The 20,933-nt window shown below is 42.6% G+C and overlaps 1 protein-coding gene across 2 annotated transcripts in view; it reads left to right on the top strand.

Moving 5' to 3' along the window:
• The window catches only part of ADK (adenosine kinase), a 208,474-nt gene that overhangs the window by 61,497 nt on the left and 126,044 nt on the right, over positions 1-20,933 (top strand). For both annotated transcript variants that reach the window (XM_028729084.2, XM_077930650.1), the window contains exon 4: positions 10,956-11,034. In XM_028729084.2, the coding sequence (XP_028584917.2) occupies positions 10,956-11,034 (79 nt within the window). The remainder of the gene's footprint in view (positions 1-10,955; positions 11,035-20,933) is intronic.

Here is a 20,933-nt window from a genome sequence, read left to right as displayed (position 1 = left end):
AAAGCAATGTATTTAAACTGGTATGTTTCAGCTGCTCTGAGGATTTTGCTCTGACGCAAAGAAATAAATGAGTTTGAGAGACTGGGAACATTGTATTTTGAATTGCTACAGGTTTCATGGTTGATGTGTCTTGCACCAAACCATTGTGTGTGTTTTATTGTTACCAGTGAGACAGAAGTGTGGGTGGTGCTATTAGTGAAGTCAAAGCTGGAGTGTGTTTGGCAGCTGAGCTTTAATGCAGCAGATTGGAGAGAACATGCTTACTATTCTTTGATGGAAGCGAGCAAGTTCAAATTTGTGTTTTTATATGGGGTGGGGGACATCCCCTCCAAATGTTGGACAACTTCAGTTTGCATAAGGCCCAGTTAGGATGGTCAGTGGTCAGTAATGATGGAAGCAACATCCAGCAACTTCTGGTGGGCCACAGGTCTTCCCATCTCTGCTTTAGATGGTTCTCTGATATTTCAGTTTCACCATCCTGGACTACACCATCTGACAGATTCAAAACTTCCAAGGAATTTCCTTTCGTTTGCTGGAAAATCTCTGATTGAGAACTAATCTTTAGCATCACTGGGATTCTAGGCTACAAAAATAAAATAAGATTAAGTTCTTCCTCTGTTGTGCTTCCCCCCCTAAACCTTGTATGGCTTCATATGGAAGGTGCTCCAAGCCCTTGGTCAGTTTCACTGACTGTCTCTGTACCCTTTCTAAGATTGGTAGCTTTTTCAAATGGGGTATCCAAAATTGTCCATTGTATCCCAAGTGTGGCTGCACTGTAGATCTATATGCAGATCTATTTATTTATTTAAATATATATATAAACCACAATTTCATAAAAATATAGCAAGGTCATATGCACCATCCATTGTCCATTGTATCCCAAGTGTGGCTGCACTGTAGATCTATATGCAGATCTATTTATTTATTTAAATATATATATAAACCACAATTTCATAAAAATATAGCAAGGTCACATGCACCATCCAAAAAAGCCTTGAAGAAAATCTTCCATGCAACCTTGTGCTTGGTACAGTATTAAGTATGAATACGGTTTGAAAATTCTGTTGTTGTATTTTAACCAAGGAAACTCTTTTGTACCTTCTTAAGGATTCTTATATGGAAGAATATTGATATTGAATGAAATCTCACTCTTTAATATCAGATGTTACTTGGTGGTATGCCCGCTTTATTTTCTGCTTTGGACTTTAAACATTTTTATAGATTGTTCTGTAAATAAAATTGGATCTTGAACACCATTTGCATTTTCTTTTATAATTGATAATGTACTCTTACATGATTTTAATTAGAACAGCTTACTGAAGGGAAAGCACATTTTATAGAGCTATATATGGCAAGTTTTTCAAAACTTATTTTTAATATTTCACGTAAAATTAAACTTGACTCAGATGAAGACAGAAATTAATACCTTATGAGTTTTTCTTATAGCAGGACACAGTTCAACATTTAGAGTTGTTTAGCCCTTGCAAATTAAGAAAAGACCAGGTTTAGCTTAGACATTGGAAACTGCATCATAATATTCCTGGAGTTAAACTCAAAACACATTGGAAAGTTTAGCAGCATAATTCACCCAGCACTGGTACACAAACTCTAGTCACTTTGCTGACATGTTAATGAAATGGAGAAGCAGCTTGCATTTGTATGTTTGCATGTTTTGATTTGGCAGGCTTTAGAATAATTACTTCAGCTTCATAGTGAAGGATCTAAATTAGTAAAAAAATTGTTTGGTTTAGCCACAATCCAAATTAAACTTGAAATTGTAAAAGATCAGCATGTGCCTGTTACAAGGCTAATTGCAGTCCCAAAAAATAAAAGTGTTTATAAACGAAATTAATATCAGAGTAAATTTTTCACTTGCTCTTGTTCCAAGCTTGTTAAGTTGTTGTTGTTTGTTGTTGTTGTTAAGTATTTCCTCTTATCTAAGTAAAAACCGAACTGAAACTACTTCAACCATGAAAGATTTACTGTATTTTTTGCTCTATAAGACTCACTTTTCCCCTCCTAAAAAGTAAGGGGAAATGTGTGTGCGTCTTATGGAGTGAATGCAGGCTGCGCAGCTATCCCAGAAGCCAGAACAGCAAGAGGGATTGCTGCTTTCGCTGTGCAGTGATCCCTCTTGTTGTTCTGGCTTCTGAGATTCAGAATATTTTTTTTCTTGTGTCATATAGAGCGAAAAATATGGTACATCTTTAATTTGTTTTCATCTAGAATATGATTGAATGGTATTAATATCAGTTAAAGACAAAATGCAGCGTACACATTTATGCATCTTTCTGATGCTTCCCAAAATCTGTCACTTTGGATCATCAATTACTAGTGTTAATGGAGATGAAGGGGTGGGGGATAATATTTTCTTTACATTTATCACAGACTAGTGACAAATTTGATATTCAATCTTTTTATGAAAGAATTTTACTTAATCCTGCTTGGTTGTGTGCTCTCTGGAGATGTGTGAGCACCTTGCTTCTTGTCCCAGAAGGGGTCAAGTCTTTTGCAAGTTTTCTTTTTGATGCTTGCAAAGAGCTCTGAGGATGCTCACAAAATGCCCCGTGCTGCCTCCTCCTCCCTATCCTCTGTCCCATGGTCTAATTACTTATATTGGGGCAGGAGCTAGAGGGCTGAAAAGTGGTGGTCAATTCATCAATAGTAATCATAATAATTACCGGTAATAATACCTTGTGTATGGAATGTTAGGGGACGGGGAGCACCTCTGGTGGGGGACACTTTATATTCCTCCTGGAGTTGTTTGTCCGCCTTTGGTCCCCATAGCTCTCAGCTGTGGCTCCTAGAAGCTGTCAGGATTCAACAGTTACCACACCCCAGGAACGGCTTCGACTAAATCAAGTGAGGGTCTCAAACCCTTAGAGAGCTAGGGAGTTCCCCTGCATGTGAAGACAGGCTCTGGCAGATTGAGCAGATGAGACCAATTTTTACGTGCACCTCTTGTTACGTATCCTCTGGGATACACATGTGGCAAACCCCGAAGTATTTTTCCAGGTTTTGCCGCATGCGCAGAAGCGCTCTACCGCGCCATGTGCATGCACAGAACAAGCATATCCGGTTCCGAAAACCTCGGGATCCGACCAGAGCTCTGGAACAGATCCCGTCCACAACCGGAGGTACCACTGTAGTTGTAATGGTCAAGAAGGTGGTTTCTGCATGTGCTGTAGAGGGAAGTGAGGAGCAGATGGGACTCAGCAACCTGGGAAGGGGGCTCATCTAGGAGACGGAAACCTCTGATCCTAAGCTTCTGTTGCTTTGTGGGATATATTTGAGAGAAGAAAAGGCTAAGGAATAAACCCCACACAAGTCTGGAGTGGAGTCCCTAAGATGGCGTCTTGTGTGCTTTCTTCTGGCAACTACTTCAGTCAAGCTGGGGCCAAACATATTGTTCTGCTTTCCTTTGGACCACATCAGCAAATCCAGGGGGCAGGGAGGGGTGTCGTGTTTGAGCAGCCCAGCACCTCCCAGGGAAGGTACACACTTCCCAGGGGAAATGGTCCATAGGATGTACAATCTATATTGGCTTGCCTTTGCCTAATTTCTTCTTATGCCATTCCAGAAGGACCCTAAACCCTCAGTACTGGAAAGTTGCAGTGGGGAGGGGAGAAGGAGGAAGCCCCCTTGTGCAAGCTCTGTTCTGCTCACATTCCCTGGATCCCAGCTAAAATGTTTAGAAGGCATCTCCAAAGACAAAATAGGAGCAGGGGCAACTGTTGATGATAGGAAGGGGATGAGGCATATGGGATCTGATCATACATCATCTTAAAATAAGCAACAATATAAGTGAACCTGTCCTTGATATGAAAAGAGCTCAAACTTGGCTCCTGCTAATTCTGTTCTTTGAGTCTAATATTAAGTGTTTTTGTTACTGAAACACATTTCCACAGTGATTGGACTGAGTAAGTAGATGAAACTGCAGTGTCAGTCAGCATCTACTCTTCCGGAGAGGAAATGGGAAATTAGGTTTCACCTGATGCATTACATAATTTGGATTATGGTTAATAATTCTACATTTTCTGGGTGTTTATTCCCCTGCCCCCTGCAATTCAGCTTTCCTTGCCATACAGCTCTGGTAGCAGACCTGAAATAACAAACACTTTAACTGAAAGGCAATTTGCATTTCTAGCTTAAAAGTTGAATGATGTTCTAAATTTTTCACTCTGCGTCGAATCAAATGTGCTCAATTGTACTGGATTGCAAGAGCCCCCAATGTCATTATATAGCACCCAACACTTTCATCTAAACTGACAGGACTTGGAGAGACGGATTTTGAATTCTAAATTTTGTAGCAGCAGTGGATTTGTTAGCTGATGCAGATGTTACTGTATTTGCAAATGCAGGAGGGATTGTCAGCTTCACAGGCACAGACAAATGCACTGTGAACCTTCAAGTCTTGCCTTGCTGGCTCCCCCATGAAATCCAAATTGGGCTCTGATTCACAGTTGGGCCAATTGGAGCAGGATGTGTTCAAAGCAGCAAATTTAGTTCTGCACAAAGAATAAACTGTAACACAAACTCTCAAAAGACAATTAAGACTTTGAGGCATTTGTGTAATAGGTTCACATTCCTCAGGAGGCTGTGTTGTCTGCAAGGATACTGAACTCGCAGTCTTCAAAAGCAGCCCTGTGTAAAGTGACGTGAGCTTGTAACCATCTGAGAACATGGAATCACCTGAATGAATTATTCAGGTTTTGAAACAAGGTTCTTTAAAAGGTTCTTTGGATTGCATAAATGTTAAGGTGGCATTGCGTTGTAAAATATTCTAGGTTAGGAGTGACTGAGGGGTCCATGAACCTGGTTTGCCTGGCCCAAGCTCTGCTCAAAAGCCCTGGAACAGATCAGAGAGTATTTTCCTGTTTCTGGAGTGCTCTGATACGCTGTCAAGGCTGGCGGGTAGTTTGGTGCTGCCAGATCAGTAGCCATCACTGCTCTCAGTGGCGTTCCTTTCCAACAGGCAACTGACACATGGAGAGGAGAGGAAAAGGAGGAGCGAGGTGAAGAGTTGGTTCTGCTACATGGTTTGGCTTTTTCTCCATGGTTTTCCCTTGTCTCTCTCTCACGTGGAGAGTGGATAATTTTCCTCTCCATCGCTCCTTCCTAGAGCAGAGAGAGCTTGATGGGGAGGAAAATTCTGTTAAGTGTGGATAGTATTTGTATGCTGGGTGCAAAAGAGAATTGGGGGGGGGGGCAACACCTGCTTTTGCAACATTCACTTTTGCATTGACCACACTTGCCACAGATAGCACTTGGGAGAGGTTTGGCCAACAGCAAATACAGCCCTCCAGCTAAAAAAGGCTTAAGCCTTTCAATGTGTTTTGTGGCCATGCTGATTCAAAACTCTTCCTGCCTTTCCTTTCTATACATCCCAATATCAGAAGGCCAATAACAGGACATTTGGAATGAGGTAAAACAGCTGAAGAGTGAAAGATTAAGTACCCCCAACAGATGCACCCATTTTCCACTCAGAATTGCAGCCTTTTGTGGAAGTTTTTCATTAAAAAAAAACCACAACCCCCCAAAAGTTGGGGAAAGTTACACTGAACAGTTCAGTCTTTATCCTTCTTTGGGACCAGGTATTTGCTGAAATGTTATTGAGAAAGAGGAACGCTGGAGTAAAGTAAGATCACATTTATTTGAACATACCTAGTGTACGCATTGATATTATCATCTTTTGCTCTAAATGATAAGACTATTCATGTTAGAGACATTTGGCTTCGGGTAAGACACTTGCAACCCAGTTAGCCATTCACAGAGAAAAGTGACAACATAAAAAAGAAGAAAAAAGGCAAAGAAGAATGGCTGTTAATAGGTAAAAGTCTCTTCCCTATAACTGTTGCCACCCTAAGTCTGCAATCCCATACATACTTGCCTGCAAATAAGCCCTATGGAACTTCTGAGAGGACTTGTATAGGATTGCACTCAGTTTCTTTATTTCCTGGTGAAATGACTAGGAATGAAAGAAAACCCTTTTACTACAAGAGAAAATTACGATGGTTTGCAACTAACTGCATTAAGAAGGTGATTGCATTTAGGACTCTGCATATACTGCTAGTTAAAACAGCTGATTATACTTTTCTGTAGAACACTTCTGAAAACTGCAGCTCCTCTTGGAAGTATTTATTACTGCAAACTAGCATTACCTCAAACAAGTACTATATTTTCCAAAACCACCTCATCCAAACAAATAGCAACTAAATCAGAAGTCAGTAATTCCAAACAGGTTCCATGTTATGAAGACCAAATGTTAATATATGAAAGAGACAATTTGCCTGTGCATTTTCGAAGGTTCATAGCTTTGAAATACTTTACCACAAACATTAGAGGTTGAAAAAATGCACTTAAATGTCAGTTTGATGGACGCCAAAAGAACATTTTCCACATATGGTTGCATTTAAACATTATTGGAACAAGATGGAAAAAGTAACATCGATACAAAAGTAAGGTTAAAACATTAGCTCTTAAGGATTGTGATTTAAAGACATTTTTCTTTTCAGTAAAGTCAGCCACCTTTAACCATGTGTTTTGTGAAAAGCCCTAAAATGAAAAAAGCTGCATTTTATATTTGCTATTACCTGAAAGTCTCTCCCTGCTTTGCTCTTCACCTTTGAGAATTCCCATGTATGAAGCTCTGAAATGCTGTTGAACACTGAATAAAAATTATTTTAGAGATTATGACATGTTAAAAATAATAGATAGACGTTGCAAATAGAAGCATGCACATAAATTTGTCAGTGCTACATGACTTCCTAGATAATAACAACAATCGTCTTTAAATTCTTTATTTTTCTCAGTCACAAAAGAAGTAAAAACAGCTATTTTGGCCCATTAGGGAAAAAAAATCCAAAAATTGTGTTAGGGCAATACAACATGGGTGGTGCTGTGGTCTAAACCACTGAGCCTCTTGGGCTTGCCGATCAGGAGGTTGGCGGTTCAAATCCCCGCAACAGGGTGAGCTCCCGTTGCTCAGTCCCTGCTCCTGCCAACCTAGCAGTTTGAAAGCACCCCAAAAAGTGCAAGTAGATAAATAGGTACTGCTCTGGTGGGAAGGTAAATGACATTTCTATGCGCTGCTCTGGTTTCGGTGTTCTATTGTGCCAGAAGCGGCTTAGTCATGCTGGCCACACGTTCCAGAAAAACTGTCTGTGGAGCAGACAGCTCCCTTGGCCTTTAAAACAAGATGAGCACCGCAACCCCAGAGTCATTCGTGACTGGACTTATCTGTCTGGGGTCCTTTACCTTTTTAAAATACCTTTATTAGGCTAATCTGTTACACAGATCTGTCTCCACCTTTTAGTTAAAATGCACTGGTTCCTTAGCAGGTAAAAAACAGGAATCAATAGGAACTAGGCAGTCTTTATGTTAGCAATGGTGGAGATTAATTTTAGGAGTTGTTTTAGGCCAGGCAAAAAGTCATTAGAATGCAGTTGGAGGGAATGTTCCCCCAGAAACTGAAGTTTTCAAGTGGTATAGAATCCTTGTCCTCCAGATTAGACTCTTACTGTTGAACAAGTAAATAGCAGTGCTAAGTCATACACATATTGCCATAATACAGATTTTGGAATTTTTCTTAAGGGTGAACATTGCTACCTTTATTTTCTGTGTGATTTAGGGAATACAGTGGTACCTCTGGTTATGAACTTAATTCGTTCCGGAGGTCCGTTCTTAACCTGAAACCATTCTTAACCTGAGGTACCACTTCAGCTAATGGGGTCTCCCACAGCTGCCGCTGGCGATTTCTGTACTTATCCTGGGGTAAAGTTCTTAACCCGAGGTACTACTTCCAGGTTAGTGGAGTCTGTAACCCAAAGTGTTTGTAACCCGAGGTACCACTGTACCTTATTTAGCTGTTCAACAAGTGGATCCTAAATAGGACAATAAGGGTTTCACATCACTAGAAGATGCAGGAGGATTTCTGCTTTTCTTGTGGAATAGTACAGTGTTACCTCGGGTTACATGCGCTTCAGGTTACATACACTTCAGGTTACACACTCCGCTAAACCAGAAATAGTGCTTCAGGTTAAGAACTTTGCTTCAGGATAAGAACAGAAATCAGGCTCCGGCGGCAGCAGGAGGCCCCATTAGCTAACGTGGTGCTTCAGGTTAAGAACAGTTTCAGGTTAAGAACGGACCTCCGGAACGAATTAAAGTACTTAACCCGAGGTACCACTGTACTTGTCTCCAATGCTGTTTAACATTTACATGTAGCAATTGGGTAAGATCACCCAGAGATTTTAACTTTGATGTCATCAGTTTACATTTGGCACTCGGCTACTTTTCCTTGGTATATTTTTAGGGTGTAGAATAAATTCTGAGCTGGTGTTTGGGGGCAGTTTTGGATTGGTTGGAGTGAACAGCCTGCAGCTTAAGACAAGATGGAGTTACAGTTGGTTGGAGAAAGCTGATGACGTGGGCCCCTTAAATTGAGCCCAGAAACAAACTGATAAATCAGCAAAGTTAGGTAAAGGTTCAGAGTAGTGTGTTCTGATCTCCCGAGCCCAGCCAGAACTTTGGCAGCTTTATCCTCGGCCACCTGAAGTTTCTGAACTATCTTTATGGCTACATTTAGAGCAATTTGCATTAATTCAATTTGGCGGTGATTAGAGCCTAAATGGCTGAAGTCTGGTCTGATTTGTTTAGGTTGAGCACAGCTGATTTACCAGGTGAATATGGTTAAAGACACTCCTGACTGTCACCAAAACATCCAGGAGACATTCTGAATCTAGTAGTGCTCCTCAGTATATAAACATACTGTATTTAGAGAGAGTGAAACTTTCAAAGTCCTCTCTTATATCTGGAACCACTGCCTGCCAAAGAACACTATACTTCTTTGGAGACTATCTCCCAAGTCCTATTTCCATCTGAAGTGCTGCAAACATGCATGAGACACAGGACTTTCTCAGATAAAACATCTGGATTGTGCAACAGCCGCCTTAGGGAGATAGATCTGATACATCACTGCCTGCTTTTTGTTGGGCTATGAAGACTGTGTTCTTCCCGTTTTAATATCTCATTTATGCTATGTTAAACTACTCCTATTTTAATCATTTGCTGTTTGCTTCATTTGTAATTTTGTTTCATTTCTGAATTATGAGCCACTTTCGGTGCGATTGCAGTAGAAAGGTGGGAGACATTTTTGTAGATATTATTGTAATAACACAGAACTGGGAATAGCTATACGTCTGCTTGTAGTTTCTAAAGACCCTTGAGAGCTCAGAAAATTATTTTTCTTTGGGAATTCAGTTTGTATCACAATGGAAGCTCTAATCGGTACTGTATTTCTATTACCAAAAGCTGCCACCCAATAAGCTTCTCAATCTTTTCATCAGCCAGATAAATTGAATTCGTTGTACTATAAAAACATTCTGAGAAATCAATTATTGCATATGCGTTCTCTTCTAGTACAGCTCTAATCAACAGAAACATTTATCTCCCCCCCCCCCAGTACAGCCTGTGATCGTTATGACTGCTCTGATATATCCATAACTGTGAATGCAGCTTAGTCGCAATATGCGCCATGGAAAAGCCACACAGTGGCCCAGTGTCATGTCTATGCACCCCTCCTCCCTCCACCACAGTCACGAGGAGGATATGAAAAATCAGCTTTAGATTAACTGCAGTTTAACATTGCACCTAAATCCTAGTATTTACTTACTTCACTTAAGAATTGCTTGCTGTGATTTTCAATATAATAAATCCCAAGTTGTGGCTAACCTTAACTACGGGTGGTGGAACTATGCCAACATAATAAACTAAGATTTGAAAGTTGGTTTGTTCCTCCAGGCCCCCCCTGCCTTTCCCATGTGCCCCTGAACCATAGGTTTAGGGGACTATCCAGAACAGCATGGTGCGTGGGTTTGTCGTGGGGGCTGCCTCCACCTGATTAAACACCATTCTTTAAAAAGATCGGGAGCATTGGTTTCACCCATAATTCTTAATGTTGTACTGAAAGGTAAAATAGCTATTAAACAAGAAAGTTTGGCACCATAAATAGATATTCGGGTGGGAGACCTTTTCCTTCCATCCTCATGTCCTCATTAATTTGGCCCCATGGTGTCTGCTCTGACTCCAGCCACATCTGCTTGGGTGATATATGCAATAAATTTGTGCACGAGTTAAATCGGTCAAACAGAAGATTCAATTCCAGTAAAGTTGTGGGACTTAATATAAAAAGAACTTAAATTGTGCATAATCAGCTGAAGTAGGGCTTAATATAGCAGCATATAAGAAATTAGTTGTTTGGGTATATGTTCAGATTCAAGCTGGATTAAAACAAGATCAGTGAAATATCTCATTTACATTGGAAAAGAAAACAAAGAGAAACAACTTTTTTCATGCTTGTGTGCGCGCCAGAACTTTGCATATACAGTGGTACCTCAAGGTTACATATGCTTCAGGTTACAGACTCCGCTAACCCAGAAATAGTGCTTCAGGTTAAGAACTTTGCTTCAGGATGAGAACAGAAATCGTGCTCTGGCGGTGCGACGGCAGCAGGACGCCCCATTAGCTAAAGTGGTGCTTCAGGTTAAGAACGGACCTCCGGAACGAATTAAGTACTTAACCCGAGGTACCACTGTATTTGTTTGAGAATATGGGTTTACCTCCATATTCTCAGCCAGAAAAACATGGCTGTAACAAACAATACATATACCGTATGTTCAGTATCTTGCTTGATAGAGGCCTGTGCACTCAGTGTATGCTGTTTCTCTTTTAAGCAAAGATTCTCAAATAGTGCCAGAATTGGTGGAGTGTGTGTGTGTGTGTGTGTGTGTGTGTGTGTGTGTGTGTTTATTAAGTGCCCCTCTTGTAAGAAAAAAAGTCAGCTAGTAACTTGAATTTCATTTAGCTCAAATAGTTTTGTAGTGTGAAGTTCTGAAGTGTGGAAAATAAAAAAAGTAACTTCCTTTTTTCTCTTCTCTTCCTGTGATTTCTTACAGATTTGAAGAACTTGTGAAAAAGTTCAAAGTAGAGTACCATGCTGGTGGATCGACTCAGAATTCTGTTAAAGTGGCCCAGGTTTGTAATCCCTCAGATTAAATTAAATTTGAAAGAGGTAGTTGTTTTAAAAACTTTTCCTCATAATCTTGTTTATCGTAGATCATAGGAACATAACCCTAGCATTGTTGTTGATGTGCTGTGTAGTTGCCAACAATAGTGTACAGTATAAGATGACTGGTCACCTTAAATTTAGACACATTTTTTTGCCTTGCTTTTACACACACTGTTTATTATTTGTTTTAGATTTCTGGCTAAACAAAGCAGGACTCTTGTCTTGTCCTTCAGCAAGCAGTGAGGAAGAGGGGGGAGTGTTGGGATCTAGCAAGTTACAAAGTGGGATATGTTGTGACTGCAGGAAATAATGGGGAACTAATTATAGTTTCTAAGTAGTGCCTGGTTATTCGTGCTACATTTTGTTGCTCTGCCTAGTTTACATGCTCTGTGGCTATAGTGATCATAGCAGTTGTGCTTACCTGATGTATTGGGAGCTAAAATCAAGAAGTTGCTTAGGTCTGAAAACTGGAATATAAGTATACATATATGCTTATTTGCAGTTAGGGATAGAAGGCAAAACAGCTTTGAGAGAGGTCAGGGTCATGGAGCCCAGTTGAAATAATTGTAAAAAGTTAGTCACGATGAACTTTTATTCTCATTTTAGCCAATGCAATTTAATAATAGTTGAGTTGCACTCAAGTATTTTTTTCCTTGTAAGATGTTCTAAGACCTAAATTGGACCTCACTGAAACTTTTTGAGCAAAGAGCTCTTCATTGTTAGTAGAATTTATACGACCATACTGTGATTGATAGAAGTGTGTCCTCAGCAGCTACACATAGGAAAAGAAGTCATTTTTTTTCTTCACCAACCCTAAACCCTAATGCCTTTTTGAGTCCATGTCTCCCTTGACGCGGGTGGTGCTGTGGGTAAAACCTCAGTGCCTAGGACTTGCTGATCGCATGGTCGGCGGTTCAAATCCCCACGGCTGGGTGAGCTCCCGTCGTTCGGTCCCAGCTCCTGCCCACCTAGCAGTTCGAAAGCACCCCTAAGTGCAAGTAGATAAATAGGTACCTCTTTCTAGCGGGAAGGTAAACGGCGTTTCCGTGTGCGGCGCTGGTGCTGGCTCGCCAGATGCCGCTTAGTCACGCTGGCCACGTGACCCAGAAGTGTCTCCGGACAGCGCTGGCTCCCGGCCTCTTGAACGAGATGAGCGCGCAACCCTAGAGTCGGACACGACTGGCCCATATGGGCAGGGGTACCTTTACCTTTACCTTACCTCCCTTGACCAACTAAATGTTCAGTTTCTGTTAATTGGTTCTCGTGGGAAACTTGCAGATTCTAGCTTCGCACAATTAACTCAGGCTGGTGTCAATTTACTCTTGGCAGAAAGCCCAGGTCTGCTTGACCTAGAAACTACTTACTCTGATTGGTTAACGACCAGCACTCAACTCTGTTATCAAGGGATTGCTAGCTCAGTTTGATGTGAGGTGTTGTTAGGAGTAGAAGTGCTGTGTATGGTTTTGAGAGAGAGAAAGAGAGGGTTTATTTTGCTTTGATTTGTATGCAGAAACTCTGCTGGTTTTATTTTTTCCTTTTTAATAAATCCTGTAAATAGTTATTCTGAGTCTAGCTGACTAGTCATTACTGCCGCAACTAGCTTCTTCGCTGTGCAGGAAAACTCTGCTACATTTGGGCTAAAGCCAATAGGGCTATGCCTGACACTTCAAAGTTCCATGAGGTTATGGGCATTGTGCTGCCAGCCTGAGTTGCGGTGGTGTCAGCATCAACGGCGTTGGTTCCAGTAGTTCCAGAAGTTGTTGTTCCTGCTGGTGCAGCAGATGGACTCTGGCTGGTTCCTGACCGTGGTGAGCTGGTGACGCAGCGGACACAAGGACAACAGCTGCAGCGTGTGAGTGCTGGGTGCTGTGGTTCCTGTTTTCTCTCTCTCGGTGGTCGTGAGTAGCTGGTTCCGGGTTCCAGGGACATTGCTCTCAAGATGGCCTCACAACCAGTTCAGATGGCTTTTGAGCATCTGAATGACTCCAATTACTTGCTGTGGTCGGAACGCATGCAGGCAGTGCTGCAGAGGGATCGTCTCTGGCAAGTGGTGAGTAAGTTTCCTGCAAAGCCTGATGATGAAGACCTCGATAAAGACCAAAGAGCAAGGGCCACAATTGTCTTGGGGCTGGAAGATTCCCAGTTGCCGTATGTGAGGAGAATCAAGACAGCTAGAGGTGTGTGGCAAGCACTTAAAGAACTCCATGTGCGTGAGACAGCGGTTTCCAAGCTGTTCATTCGCAAGGCATTGTACAAGGCAATGTTACAGCCTGGGGTTACAATGCAGGAACACCTACACAGTTTACAGTTAAAGTTTACTGCGTTACAGGAAAGAGACTGTGCGTTAGACCAGCAGGAGAAGGTAGCTATTATTTTGAGTTCTCTCCCGGAAAGCTGGGATAATTTAGTTTTGTCTCTAGAAGGCATACAGGAGCGTGATTTATCAGTCAGTTATGTTACTGGGCGTTTGATTGAAGAATGGCAGAAGAGGCAAGAAAGGTCGTTGGCTGCAGAGGCTTCTACAGGTGGGCGGTTTGGAAGGAGTTCTCATGCCGTGCCAGAGGTGAAGCAAGAGCAGCATACCGGTGAGGAGTCAGCGTTTGCTGTTAGGCGTTGTTTCCGATGTGGGTCTTCAGCGCATCTAAAACGACAATGTCCGGAGTTGGTCAAGTCTCAGTTGCCGGTGCAGGAGCAGAGACGAGATCAGCAGCAGCAGCAGCGTAAAAGGAAATTCTTCAAACGAAAACAGTCGGCTCAGCTGGTGACCGGCGAGGTCAAGATTGCTGATGAGAAACAAGCGGTCTGGGTGGTCGATTCGGGAGCATCTCGCCACATCGTGAATTCAGATGAATTGTTTGTTTCCAAGAACTCAGCACAGCGCAGCCAGGTGGCTCTAGCAGACGGAAGTACTTCCGAAGTGATTTCGGGGGGTGCAGTTTTTGTTCCTTGTCTTCGTGAATGCCTGCAAAATGTACTTTGTGTGCCTTCATTAAGGAGCAATCTGATGTCTGTAGATTGTTTGCTAAAAGCTGGGTTTAAAGTGCATTTTGAAGGAGACAGTTGCATTATTAAGAAGGCTGGTGAGATTTTAGGCACTGCTAAGTCAGAGGGAGGCTTGTTTTGGCTTAAAGCAGGATCTCAAGTTGCAGCAGTAGTCAGTAAATCTCAGCCTGCAGTGAATAACAAAGCTATACATGACAACTGTGTGCACTTATTGCATAGGAAAATGGGGCATGCTTGCTGGAAAAGTGTACTAAAAATGTCTGAATTGGCTGATGGGGGTAATTTAAAGAGTTGTAACAAGTACCTTGATTGTAATGTGTGTAAAAAGGTTAAAACCCACAGAGTCTCTTACTCCAGAAGTGACAGAGTTAGTGAGGCACCGCTACAGCTGGTTCACATGGACGTAATTGGTCCATTTGCTGTAAGCAGGGGTGGATCGCGTTTTTCACTAACAATTGTGGATGACGCCACACGTTATTCTTGGGTTTTTCCCATGAAAAATAAGGGTGACGTGTTCACTAAGTTTAAAGGCTGGGTGGCATCTGTGGAAAGATTTCTGTCCACTAAACTTAAAAGGATTCAGACGGACAGAGGTGGCGAATTTATGTCAAATGCCTTTAAAGAGTGGTTACAAAAGTGTGGCATTAGGCATAGAAAAACGAACGTTTTTTCCCCAGAGGAGAATGGCGTTGCAGAGCGAAAAAACAGATCTTTGCAAGATATGATGTTTGCCATGCTTGATGATGCTGATTTGCCCATGTCTTATTGGGGGGAGAGCATGCTCACCGCGTGTTATCTCCAAAACAGGCTCTTTCATCAAACAATAGGTACAACCCCGTACTTTAAATTGTTTCAGAAAAAACCCAAAATTGACCATTTGCATGTGTTTGGATCGAAAGCCTGGGTATTAATTCCAAAACAAATGAGGAAGAAGGGAGATCCTAAGACCAAACAGTTAGTGTTTGTGGGTTACCAGGAGCTGGGAAAAGGTTTCCGCTTTGCTGAAGGGACAAATGGCATTGTGATCTCCAGGAATGCCAGTTTTTGTGAACATAGTGGCTGGGAGAGACTACATGCCAATACTGAGGTTTGGTTTGAACCTTCCCAGGAGCTTCATGACTCTGAAGGTAAACACAGAGAATCAGAGTCTGAGGGGGAGGAAAGTTCAGATAAGAGCTCTCAAGAAAGTGGAGTTAGCCAAAGACCAGTTGCTAAGCAACAAAAGAGAGGTCATAGTTCTGAGGAGGAAAGTGGGTCAGAAGAAAAATTTTCTCCCAGAAGATCTAAAAGACAAAACAAAGGAGTGCCTCCGGTTCGTTTTTCTCCAGATACTGCAAATGTGTTTAGTGTGATTGCAGAACCCAAGAGTTTTCAGGAGGTGTTAAAGTTACCAAAAGAGGAGGCAGAGCTCTGGAAACAGGCAATGGAGGAAGAGATGTCCTCTCTGAATGAGCACAAGGTTTTTACACCAGTAGCAGCGCCTGAGGGGGCAAAGATTGTAGGCTGCAGGTGGGTGTACAAACTTAAACCTCTGGTGACAGGAGAGTACAAATACAAAGCTCGTTTAGTGGCTCAAGGATACTCTCAGAGGCCTGGAAAAGATTATGACGAGACTTTTTCCCCTACTGCTAAGGGGGACAGTGTAAGGCTGATTTTAACCCTTGGAGCAAAGAGAAAACTCCTGTTAAACCATTTTGACATTCAAACTGCATATTTACATGCATCAATATCAGAAGACCTGTATCTAGCCGAACCGCCTGGTTATGAGACAGGTTCCAATAGAGTGTTGAAATTAAACAAAGCTCTATACGGTCTCAAACAGGCTGCAAGATCTTGGAACAAATGTTTCCATGAGGCCTTAGTGTCATTTGGTTTCAAGCAGAGTACAGCTGACAATTGTGTTTATGTACGTGGTACAGGCAGTGATCAAGAGTTTTGTCTGATTTATGTAGATGATGTTTTGTATGCTTGCAAAACAGATAAACAAACTAAAAGGTTTGCCAAGCAATTGTCCAGTAAGTTCAAAGTGAAAGACTTAGGCCCGGTTAGGACATATCTAGGGTTGGAAGTGTGCTGGGCCCAAGATGGCAGCTGTCTAATTAGTCAGCAGAACAAAGTTAAACAACTACTGACTACATACAGGATGCAGGATTGCAAAGGGGCAGCGGTGCCTATGGATCCAGGTTTCATAAAAACACTTCATGTAGATGAGAGTCCTGAATTTGAACATCCTGATGTATATCACTCTGTAATTGGAAGTTTATTGTATATAGCACAGTGGTCCAGACCTGATATTAGCTACGCAGTAGGCATATTAAGTAGATTGGTCTCAAAACCCACACTAAATGCCTGGAAAGGGGTAAAACAAGTTCTGAGGTATCTCAAACAGACAATTGGCTATATGTTACAATTAAATTCTTCAGAGGATGAAGTGTTGAGTTGCTTCTGTGATAGTGACTGGGGAAATTTGCCGGATAGAAAATCTGTCACAGGACTAGTCATAATGGTCGGTGGAGCTTTAATCAGCTGGCGGTCACGCAAGCAAGACATTGTAAGTGTGTCATCAACGGAATCAGAGTACGCCGCATTGAGTGAATTGTGCAACGAGGTGATTTATTTCAAGCATTTGTTAGCAGATTTAAATGTAAATTGTGGAGAACCAGTACAAGTTTACATTGATAATCAAGCTTGTATAACCTTAAGTAAAACAGAGGGTTTCAAATCGCGTTCCAAACATATCTCTGTAAAATACCAAAATGTACGTTGCTGTGTACAAGACAATGTAATCACCTGTACTTATGTATCAAGTGAAGAAAATGTAGCAGATGTGTTAACTAAACCATTGGCAAAGATAAAGAACAAGCGAATGTGCAAGGGTTTAGGTTTGCTGGAAAAATGATCTCCTACATAGGTGTATTTGGTGTTAATTGTTCAGCAGAATCTGTGAGGGGGTGTTCAGTTTCTGTTAATTGGTTCTCGTGGGAAACTTGCAGATTCTAGCTTCGCACAATTAACTCAGGCTGGTGTCAATTTACTCTTGGCAGAAAGCCCAGGTCTGCTTGACCTAGAAACTACTTACTCTGATTGGTTAACGACCAGCACTCAACTCTGTTATCAAGGGATTGCTAGCTCAGTTTGATGTGAGGTGTTGTTAGGAGTAGAAGTGCTGTGTATGGTTTTGAGAGAGAGAAAGAGAGGGTTTATTTTGCTTTGATTTGTATGCAGAAACTCTGCTGGTTTTATTTTTTCCTTTTTAATAAATCCTGTAAATAGTTATTCTGAGTCTAGCTGACTAGTCATTACTGCCGCAACTAGCTTCTTCGCTGTGCAGGAAAACTCTGCTACGTTTGGGCTAAAGCCAATAGGGCTATGCCTGACACTTCAAAGTTCCATGACTAAATTCTTTTTGCGGCACCCCTGTGGGGCTCAGGAGCCCAGTTATGTCACTCCTTGCTGCAGAACTGACATCTTCTCACCCTTTTTCAAACACTCTCCCTTGTGGAGGGTTCCCTCAGTTTCCTCTCTTCTTCCCTCTCCTTGGGAGTTCTCCGGGCAGCCACTGCTGCCACTCTGGTCCCTGAGCTGCCTCTCCCTGCCCCAAATAATAATAATAATAATAATAATTTTTTATTTATACCCCCCCTCCCCAGCCAAGGCCAGGCTCAGGGCGGCTAACAAGCAATAATAAAAATAAGTTGAATGAATACAAGTTAAAAACAAAATTAAAATACAACATTAAAATATTAAAATGTAGCCTCATCGCAGGAGGAGAAAGGAAAAGAATAAAGAAAGTGGGGGAGGGAATCAAACTGGCTCCATGCCAAAGGCCAGGCAGAACAACTCTGTCTTACAGGCCCTGCGGAAAGAAATCAGATCCTGCAGGGCCCTGGTCTTATGAGGCAGAGCGTTCCACCAGGCCGGAGCCAGAGTTGAAAAGGCCCTGGCTCTGGTTGAAGCTAATCTAACTTCCTTAGGGCCTGGGACCACTAGGGTGTTGTTATTTATGGACCTTGAGGCTCTCCGTGGGGCATACCGGGAGAGGCGGTCCCGTAGGTACGAGGGTCCTAGGCCGTGAAGGGCTTTAAAAGTCAAAACCAGCACCTTAAATCTGACCCTGTACTCCACCGGGAGCCAGTGCAGCTGGAAAAGCAGTGGGTGAATATGCTCCCATGGCAGAGACCCCGTGAGGAGCCTCGCTGCAGCATTCTGCACCCGCTGGGACAGCTTCAAGGGCAGCCCCGCGTAGAGCGAATTACAGTAGTCAAGCCTGGAGGTGACCGTCGCGTGGATCACTGTGGTCAGGTCAGGGCGGGAAAGGTATGGGACCAACTGCTTGATGAGGCGAAGGTGGAAAAAGGTCGCCAGCACAAAGAGAGGTGCCTCCTCATGTTGCCCCACAGGGGCCTGGGAAGCACCCCCTGGCCAGCCCCAAAGGCATCATTTGCCTGGGGAGCTTGTAGCCAGGGTTGCTGCAACAAACAGCTGTGCAAGTCTTTGGGAGGCAGAGACGTGAGAGGGCAGCAAAGGAGGGAGGAAAGGAAAGAGGGACAGAGGCCAGTGTTGCCCGTGACACCCCTGACCATCATTCAAGGCATCCCAGGGTTCCATCACACACTGGTTGAAAACCACTGCTCTAACGTATTAATTAGGATTTTTATTTTTTTAATGGAAGAAAAATGTTAAAATACCATAGAACAATTTTTGGAAGAGATTGTTCGTTTAATGGAAGCTTTTTATAAAGCCACACAAAACTGCAACTTAGTTGCACTGAAGCAAGTAAGATAATCAGAGTATTTTCAAAGAGGGAGGAGGGTAAATTATTTGAATTCTGCTGTATCTAAAAGTAGTAGCTACTCTAGTTTTCCAATTCTCTCTGAATATAGTACAGCTAAGCTAACTAAAGGCAACCACTTGTGCTGGCTTTGTTTTTGCAGGAAAACTGATCTTTAAAGGTGTGTGAGCTTCATTGTCAGTTACGTCTTTGTGTGCAAAAACACTGAGAACCAGTATAATTCATCCTTATGATGTGTTAACGTTTGGATGATAAAGTAATATTATCCAGGATAAATTACAGTATACTGAAAGCTTGTTTTTTTATTAGTGATTTACTAATTAGTACAATAAAGGTAAAGGTAAAGGTACCCCTGCCCGTACGGGCCAGTCTTGACAGACTCTAGGGTTGTGCACCCATCTCACTCAAGAGGCCGGGGGCCAGCGCTGTCCGCAGACACTTCCGGGTCACGTGGCCAGCGTGACAAGCTGCATCTGGCGAGCCAGCGCAGCACACGGAAACGCCGTTTACCTTCCCGCTGGTAAGCGGTCCCTATTTATCTACTTGCACCCAGGGGTGCTTTCGAACTGCTAGGTTGGCAGGCGCTGGGACCGAGCAACGGGAGCGCACCCCGCCGCGGGGATTCGAACTGCCGACCTTTCGATCGGCAAGCCCTAGGCGCTGAGGCTTTTACCCACAGCGCCACCCGCGTCCCTAATTAGTACAATAATTCACTTTTATTAGAAATTCTTGAGAATCCACTGGAGGACAATCACAGAAATGAAAGAAAAATGCTGATAGCAATGGCTTCTGTGGTGTTAAGATAATAGTGCAGATGAATGTCTGATTTTGAAACGTTATCACCTACTACGTTCAAAATTAAATGTCATCCAATTCTCGACATAATGTAAAGTGATCATGCCTCATTTACCAGCATATTATTTGCAGTTAAACTTAAATGTAAAAGGTCAATTTTATATACTTACTGTTTTGTATATTCCATCCCATCCCATTTCCCTGTTGTGTTATCATGGTAGTACACTGCACGAGGCTTCAAAAATCTAATGCAGGTTCTCTATGCCAGAATGTTGCTTCTCCTTTTGGCTGCAGTTCTTTGTCCAAGTAGGTTGTGTATGCAAATTCCAAGGAGCAAACTTCACTGAATTTAGTGAGCCTTTCTTCCAAGAAAGGGACGCGGGTGGCGCTGTGGGTTAAACCACAGAGCCTAGGACTTGCCGATCAGAAGGTCGGCAGTTCGAATCCCCGCATTGGGGTGAGCTCCCGTTGTTTGGTCCCTGCTCCTGCCAACCTAGCAGTTCGAAAGCACATTAACGTGCAAGTAGATAAATAGATACCGCTCCGGCGGGAAGGTAAACGGTGTTTCCATGCACTGCTCTGGTTTGCCAGAAGCAGCTTAGTCATGCTGGCCACATAACCCGGAAGCTGTACGCCGGCTCCCTCGGCTAATAAAGCGAGATGAGCTCCACAACGCCAGAGTTGGTCACGACTGGACCTAATGGTCAGGGGTCCCTTTACCTTTACCTTCTTCCAAGAAAAGATGCATAGAGTAACATGTCCCATTGACATTGCTGGTATTTAAGCTGTATGTACGATTGCAGCCTTACGGTTGTGTCCAGTGGTACTTTCCTTTTCTCTCCCCTGCCTTGAGTGCCCAGCACAACCCTAGACTCTGCTCCAAAGAGGTCCCCTCATCCTATAACACATTTTGAGTGCACCCAGACTACAGGGGCGAGGAGAGGAATGGAAAGGCCCATTGTGCAAGCTGAAGTCTGCTCCCCACATGCAACTGAAGCGTTGGATACAATCCATTTTGTTTTCCTTTCTGCAACATCAGTGGCTTTTATAAAGCCAATGTTTGCTGGAAGCAAAGATACTTATTGGAAACGTAAGCATAACATAATAAAAACAATAGCTCCACTTATAAAACTCTGGATAGAATTCCTCGAAAGCATTGAGGATTCTAAGTTTACCGTAAGTCTTGTATTATAATAGATCCCTGCCCTTGAATTCAACTTGAAGTAATCATCTATACTAGGTTTCCACTTAGCGTGTGATATCTCTCTAAATGGG

The sequence above is a fragment of the Podarcis muralis genome, chromosome 6, assembly GCF_964188315.1.
Source record: "Podarcis muralis chromosome 6, rPodMur119.hap1.1, whole genome shotgun sequence".
In the NCBI taxonomy this organism is placed as follows: Eukaryota; Metazoa; Chordata; class Lepidosauria; order Squamata; family Lacertidae; genus Podarcis; species Podarcis muralis.
This window is presented reverse-complemented; position numbering and strand designations above follow the sequence as displayed.